Consider the following 7,784-nt stretch of genomic DNA (forward strand, 5'->3'; position numbering starts at 1 on the left):
CTTTTGTTAATCAATGTACAGTGTGAACTTTGGCACACTTGGGAGCTTTTCCATATTTCTATTGAAAAAAATGTGCTATAATATGTCAGATATTTTCGTAAGTTCTAACCAGTTCTGTTGTATGCAGTACAGTGTACTCTTATGTATTCATACTACTGTGTCCAAAAAATAAGGTGACATTTGATTTTAAACTGCGCGCTTTGAAGGATTAGGAGAATTCTTTTTTTTTTTAGGTTGGTAGTACTGTGAGTGACATCTATGTCAAATTTCATGTGAAATATTCATTTACTGTTTGAGATACGCGTCGTTTTGTGAGCTGCTAAAAGTGAGTTTCTCGTTTTTTGCAATGTCGAAATTTGTTGAGCAAAGAATTTGCATTAAATTTTGTTTGCGGAATCAATTTTCTGCTGCGTTGAGGATGGTGCAGAAAGCCTTTGGTGATGAGGCTATGTCTAAAAAAAATGTTTACAAGTGGTATAGTGAGTTCCAAGCCGGTCGTGAACGTGTCGAAGACGAAGAGCGTCCTGGGCGACCATCAACCTCAACTGACGAAGCTCACGTCCAACAAATCAAAGATTTGGTGTTGAAAAACCGTCGATTAACGATTAGAGACCTTGCTGATGATGTTGGCATATCGAAAGGCTCAGTCAATACCATTTTGAAGGATGTTTTGGGCCTCAAGCGCGTCAAATCTCGACTGGTACCGAAAACATTGAATTTTTTGGACTCGTAATTCGTGATCATTTCATCAAAAACTCAACCCATATCGTTCCGCAACCACCGTATTCACCTGATCTGGCACCGTGCGACTTCTGGCTGTTCAGCAGGCTCAAAAGACCGCTCCGAGGACACCGTTTTGACACGATAGAGGAGATTCAAGCCGCAACGAAGACGGAACTGAAGGCCATCCCGGAAAGTGACTACAACCAGTGTTTCGAAAATTGGAAAAAACGTTGGCATAAGTGCATTGTGTCGGGAGGGGATTACTTTGAAGGGGATGAAATTGATTTGGAAGAATAAATAAAGAATTTTCAAAATAAATACAATGTCACCTTATTTTTTGGACACAGTAGTATATACTCCAATAAATATTACGTATCTATAATAACGCATCAAAACACGTCCTTATTCCCATTTAGCGTAAGCTATACCAACATTCCAAATTAGTAAAAAAAAAACAAAAAATCTTAAAACTCGCACAACTCTATTAATTTTAATTCAATTACAGTCAAATATAGCTCATTTGACGCAAAATTAAATTTACTATAACAGTAGTGTACTAAAAAAAATCCTCAATATCGGATAATATCGTAAAAATTATGTCAAAGTCGAAAAAATAGAGAAAAAATAAAAAAATTCCAAATACTTCCGTCTACAGTCTCGTCAGTTGTCATTTCAGAAAAAATGTTAACACACTGTCAAAAAGGCTTGTTTTTGTTCTTTCGAACTAAAAAAGCAAATTCGAAATCGGATGGAAATTGGCGAAGTTAGGAGTGATTGTTCATATCAACCTACTGAAAAACGGTTTTATGGCCATAAAATGAGATTTTGGGGGTGTATTGGAAATTTCAACTATACCATTATTTTCAGTTTTTCATAAGCTACAACCCTCACCATGTCCGATCCAAAGTTTTTTTGCAACTTTTTTTTTTGTACCACAGTGTAATTAATAACAAATACAAATTTTAGTAAATGTCATAAGAAATAATTTTATAAATAATATTTTTTAATTCATTAAACTAAAATAAGTATTTAGTGAAGTCTATATGGGAACATACAGACGTTCGAAAAAAAAACTCTTAAAAACTATGAGCACAGCCACCTACCACTACCTAACAGTCCAGCTTTATAGGAATGAAGTAGGTAGATTGTCTCACGGCTATTGTCTTTCATCGGCGACCATGTGATAATCTACAGCTTCCAAGAGGCGCATTTTCGGCTTGAGACTATCTCTCATACGACGAAATGCAACTATCCTCTCGAAAAGAATAAGGCTACTATCATTTAATTATGAGGAGGGTTCAATAAGTGCCCGTGTTAGACATGAAACCACCTTTTTTTTATTTTTCAACATAGTCCCCGTTTAGAAAGATACACTTCTCCCAACGCTCCGACCATTTTTTCAACCCCTCTAAACATTTGGCGAACTCTCCAAAATGTTACGGAACAAGAAAAAGTCGGGTGAATACAGGGGCTGCAGCAACAATTCATAACGCAATTCACGCAGTTGACGGCGACAATTCCGATTGAATGTGCTGGTTATTATTGTGGTGAAACAGCACCTTCTTTTTCGTCAAACGCGGCAGGGTTTCCTTCAACTTCCCGCAGGAACGCCCTCTGTCATCAAACACGGGTACTTATTGAAGCGTCCTCGTACAATGGGCTTCAGACTAATATTGTGGACATGATAATAGACCTTATGTACCGACACGGGGTACGTTAACAGACAAGTTAAACAGGGTTCACAATCCACACCGTGAAAATTTCAATTAACTTGACCAAAAATTTGCATGGGAAAGCAACAACAAACTTGTCGAATAAGATTTGCCGCTGACAAGTATTAAAATTCTTGGTTTTCTTCTTTCTCTATAAATCCTTTAAAATAACAAAAATTCTTCCAAGAAAACGAAAACTTGATTTTTGGAGGCCACTAAAACAGTTTAAATCAAATTAATTGAAAATGGATGCGAACGTTTGACAGCTGAGTAGAATAACTCCATAATTACGCGCGCAAACACAAAAACCGTTGATGATTCGAATAGGCACAGAGTACAACTTTCTCAACTTTCATGCGCTTGCTTGTGCAAGTTGTTTACATTTAACTCTGAGCATACTTATACCATACCCATAAATATTTATGCATGTATCAACTTTTCGACACAACAGTTTTCAAACGCATGCTATGGAGTTGCTCGGCTTTACACTTTACACGTTGGCGCATTACACTAAAGAAACTAAAATTTACTACCAAGCAGCGTGCAGGTTTGTCAAAATAATTTTGAAAGGTGTATGTGTGTAAACTTTGGCACAATTACGTTCCAGATACTGCCTGAGCAATGACAACGTGCGTCTGAAAGTATCACGCATGACACCAACCAGCTATTTATATAACATCATTTTTTCTTGGTCTATCGTTAGATGAGATTGAATATTACGACCGATGACTACTTCACGCTTGACACAGCTTGGTATACTGCTGCAATAACAACCTCAACTACAAAACAAATTCTCGATCGTGTAACTGCACTGTAAGCCTACCACAAGGTTCATTCAGTACGGCAACACGCTGAGTTTATAAAATGTCCCTCACTATGGGAATGTATGGCAACATTGCTTGCTCGGCTTGTTCTTTTCTTTTCATTTCGTTTGTCATCAACTGAACGGCGGAATAAGCAAAAGTGTTCAAATTAGTGAAAAAAGTTGAAATTATTGTTGAAATCAAGTGAATCCATCTAAAATGAGTGAAACTATAAACACCAGTCAACAGTTTCCGCACTTTGAGAAGCCAATAGTGCAGTTCAACGAAAATGGTTGGGGGCCATGTGAATTGCCGGAGACTTTTCGTGATATGCCGTATCAGCCGTTCAGTAAGAGCGATCGCTTAGGCAAGATTTGTGATTGGACCAGCAGTTCCAATAACGACAAGAAATATCAGAGTAAGTCCATGTGAAATATTGCATCAATAATGCAATTGAAGCTTATTTAGCAAATGTGAGGTTATGTGCTAACTGTCTGGTGAATCGTGGCAGTCATATTCACCTTTGCAAGCCAAAATTTCCTTTGAAGAGAACTGTCAAAATGGGACTTTTTCGATATCTTACCACGACGAATTTGCGAAAAGAAAATAGTTCCATTGTTTACATCTGCCTTTTTTTTATAGTTCGCATTCTTAATAATTATTTTTATGTTCTTTTGAAGTAAAATTTTACCAATAAGCTATATTCGATATCGAAAAGAATAACCAAACAAGGGACAACCCAATATTTACTGTTAAAATTCTGATAACCTAAAAATAACTGGTGTTAAGTGTAGTTCCCCGCTTTCTAATGTTAACCTGCTTTTGTTTCAAAAGTTTCTACATGGTCTTTGCAGAAGCATATGCTTCCAAACATCGGTTTTTTCAATGGCATGAAGTCTGAATAAATAAAAATGAAGTTTGCACTTCGAACTTAGGTTTTTGCTCCCTCACATTCATAATATTCACAGCAGCCAAACCCAACTCTTAATAAGCCTAGGGTGGGACTGGGTTAGAGTGGGTGTGTGTCTTTCTTTGTGTGCTAAAGTTTCCGGGGATTGGTGGCAGAAACGACAACTCGGTGGACCATATCTCAAGCCTATTCTGCAGAGACCTGTGATAATGCCCGTGGAAGTTTAAATTACACATTCTCTGTAGTAATTCTGAACCGGTGACGTGCGCTCTGTGGTTACTTTTGTGTTGGATGTCCAAAATAAATATACCACAAACTATACATAAATTTTAAAAGTTTGTAGCTTACGATAATTGTTCTTCAAGAATTCTTAGTGCATGTATATGCATGTATGCAATAATTTATATGTATTTTAATACAATTTAATTTATTTAAACTTTACAGATAAGTATGCATCATCCTTTGGCACTGGTAGCCAATATGCATATTACCACGAGGAGGATGAAACTACCTTTCATTTGGTTGATACGGCGCGTGTGCAGAAGCCACCCCATCAACGTGGGCGTTTCCGTTCGAACTTACGTAATAACAGGTGAGAATATAAATTTTACATTAATCAGTAATCCGGTTATACATATATAACAAAATGTTAATCGTTATTGTTTTAGGTCGGCCCGCGGTCGCAATCAACGTGGTGGTATGAACTCGGGTATGACCACGTTGGGTGGCAAAAATGTCAAGGCCCGTGAACCACGTCGCGGCATGGGAAAGAAGTTCGGATCGCGTGGAGTACCACCTAAGATCCGTGAATCGTCGGTAGCTGTACGCTCAGATTGGACTTCGATTGAGGAAATGGACTTCCCGCGTCTAACGAAACTGTCTCTACCTAATATCAAAGAGGGGGAGGATATAATCACTTGTGGTACCTTGGAGTACTACGACAAGATATATGATCGCATCAATGTGAAAAATGAGAAGCCCTTACAGAAAATTGATCGCATTGTTCATACCGTTACAACCACTGATGACCCCGTCATCCGTCGTTTGTCCAAAACTGTGGGCAATGTGTTTGCCACTGACGCCATTTTGGCCACCATCATGTGTTCAACGCGTTCAAATTACTCTTGGGACATTGTCATTGAGAAATTTGGTAGGATTCGTAGAAAAGTTTAGCGATTTAATAATAAACTCATTATTTTTTGATTGCCTTTAAATGCAGGTGATAAAATCTTCATGGACAAACGTGACAATACTGAATTCGATTTGTTGACGGTCAATGAAACATCTGTGGAGCCACCAACTGATGACGATAGCTCTCCTAATTCACCACGTAATTTGGCAATTGAAGCAACATTCATAAACCACAACTTTAGCCAGCAAGTTCTGAAAACTGGAGACAAGGAAGCCAAGTATAAATTCCAAGAACCAAATCCATTTATAACTGAGGACGAAGATGTTGAAGTGGCAAGCGTTGGATATCGTTACAAGAAATGGAACTTGGGAAGTGGCATTGTAAGTATACATCTCGAGTTAAAAAAAAGTAATTGCCACTCATCTGAATTTAACCAATTTAGGTTCTAGTTGCGCGCTGTGAACATGATGGTGTGCTGCAATCACCAAATGGCGACCCACAATTCCTATCGATTAAGGCCTTAAACGAATGGGATTCTAAATTAGCGAATGGTGTTGAATGGCGACAAAAATTAGATACACAACGTGGTGCAGTGTTGGCGAATGAGTTGCGTAATAATGCCTGCAAACTAGCCAAATGGACAGTACAAGCTGTGCTTGCCGGTTCCGACCAACTGAAACTAGGTTATGTTTCACGTAGCAACCCACGCGACCCTTCACGGCATGTCATACTCGGAACGCAACAGTTCAAACCACACGAATTCGCAACTCAAATTAATTTGAGCATGGACAATGCTTGGGGTGTGCTGCGTTGCATTATTGATATCGTAATGAAACAGAAGGATGGCAAATACCTGATCATGAAGGATCCCAACAAGCCAATGATCCGTTTGTATGATATTCCAGACAATACGTTCGATAGTGATGCTTCCGATAATGGTGAGGGAGATGATGGCGAAGCTTTTCAACCAGTTTATACATACGGCAACAATAAAAGAATTTAAATTAAAGGCACAACAAAAGTAAATTAAGTGTATACGTATTTAGTGAATGTGTGCGCCTCGTTTGTTTGATTTTTTGTTAAGAGAAAAGCCGTCATCTAAAGTGCAGCATACGCATTTTTTTATACTTATATAAAATATTCAAATTGGCTTGTTAACCACAGTTATTTATAACGGTTAAACACAAATCATATATACACACTTATATTATAATCGGTAACTCAATTAGCGCAGATTCAACATACAGCAAAAGTATACTAAACGGTTATATTGATATCTCCACAAAATATAATAAATAACCGCCTATCTTTATTATTATTAGATATTTGGAATAAAACAAATGAACAACGCAGATGGGCGTCGAAAAAATGCAAGGAGTTTTAATTTTGCAACGTATTTTAGAACATTTGTGGAGCAACTTCAAGACGCACACCACAAAAGGGGGGAGGAGCTCGGCCAATCACCCAGTAAAGGGTTTTACAATGGCTTGGAATTAACCAATATACATAAAACTTATGAAATGTGTTAGTAGGTATCCATTCCCATGAGAGTCGATTCTACGTTTCTAAAACCACAAAGAGCAGCTTTCCCACACATATATAGGGAAATTTTGTGTTAAAATATATAGATATTGCAATGAGGTGGAATTCTTGGCTACTAGCAGGGAGGAATAACAGCAATAATCACTCAAAATTATACAAATATTTAACTTGAACTCCACAACCATCTCTCGACGGTTGGTTCTACATTACCGGAACGACCCGGATTTATATCCGACCAAAGACTATCAGCACTTCGCATGCATTAATGGGAATCTTTATGCAGGTGCAACAACAACATATTCTAGTAATTTGGCCTATACCTAGTAATTTTGTAGATGATAGGACACTGAAAATTGGAGGATTTTATTATTTGGTATTTTTAATACCGCAATTTAGGATAAAATAGCATGAAATTAATGTTGTAACTTGAAATTATATTTACATTTTGAATCTTTGTTTAATATACAAGTAAGAAGAATGAATTTTTCTAATAGCGGTCGCCCCTCGGCAGGCAATGGCAAACCTCCGGGTGTATTTCTGCCATGAAAAAGCTCCTCATAAAAATATCTGCCGTTCGGAGTCGGCTTGGAACTGTAGGTCCCTCCATTTGTGGAACAACATCAAGACGCACACCACAAATAGGAGGAGGAGCTCGGCCAAACACCCAAAAAGGGTGTACGCGCCAATTATATATACTTATATATAAGAAGAATGAATAATCGAAGAAAGCCTTTTCATATCATTTGTTAAATTTGCACATTCAGCTGGTAGTTAGCTAGTTTTTAAGGCCCTTCAACTCTAATAGAAAATCCATGCACTTTTATTAAAGTCACGTTTCTTTTCACGAAGTCATATTTATGTATGTGTCTATGTATGTGTTTTTTTTTTTTTTTTTTATCCGAAAGGGGAATCTTACATAGATACCGTCAATACAGACGGCATGCACGATTCATACTGTTCGC

The 7,784-nt window shown here is 37.7% G+C and overlaps 1 protein-coding gene across 1 annotated transcript; it reads left to right on the forward strand.

Moving 5' to 3' along the window:
* Positions 1-3,348: 3,348 nt before the first annotated feature.
* On the forward strand, positions 3,349-6,659 carry LOC129252004 (eukaryotic translation initiation factor 3 subunit D-1). Its single transcript, XM_054890894.1, has 5 exons — positions 3,349-3,656; positions 4,593-4,740; positions 4,817-5,298; positions 5,368-5,660; positions 5,723-6,659. Exons 1-5 carry the CDS (start codon positions 3,458-3,460, stop codon positions 6,281-6,283), a joined length of 1,683 nt encoding a protein of 560 aa, XP_054746869.1. The 5' UTR covers positions 3,349-3,457; the 3' UTR covers positions 6,284-6,659.
* Positions 6,660-7,784: the final 1,125 nt, after the last annotated feature.

The sequence above is a fragment of the Anastrepha obliqua genome, chromosome 1 (assembly GCF_027943255.1).
Source record: "Anastrepha obliqua isolate idAnaObli1 chromosome 1, idAnaObli1_1.0, whole genome shotgun sequence".
NCBI lineage: Eukaryota > Metazoa > Arthropoda > Insecta > Diptera > Tephritidae > Anastrepha > Anastrepha obliqua.

Coding starts and splice junctions, on each gene's coding strand:
- LOC129252004 (XM_054890894.1), top strand. CDS start 3,458: ATGAGTGAAACTATAAACACCAGTCAACAGTTTCCGCACTTTGAGAAG. Junction 3,657..4,592: donor TAACGACAAGAAATATCAGA/GTAAGTCCATGT, acceptor TAAACTTTACAG/ATAAGTATGCATCATCCTTT. Junction 4,741..4,816: donor TCGAACTTACGTAATAACAG/GTGAGAATATAA, acceptor TTATTGTTTTAG/GTCGGCCCGCGGTCGCAATC.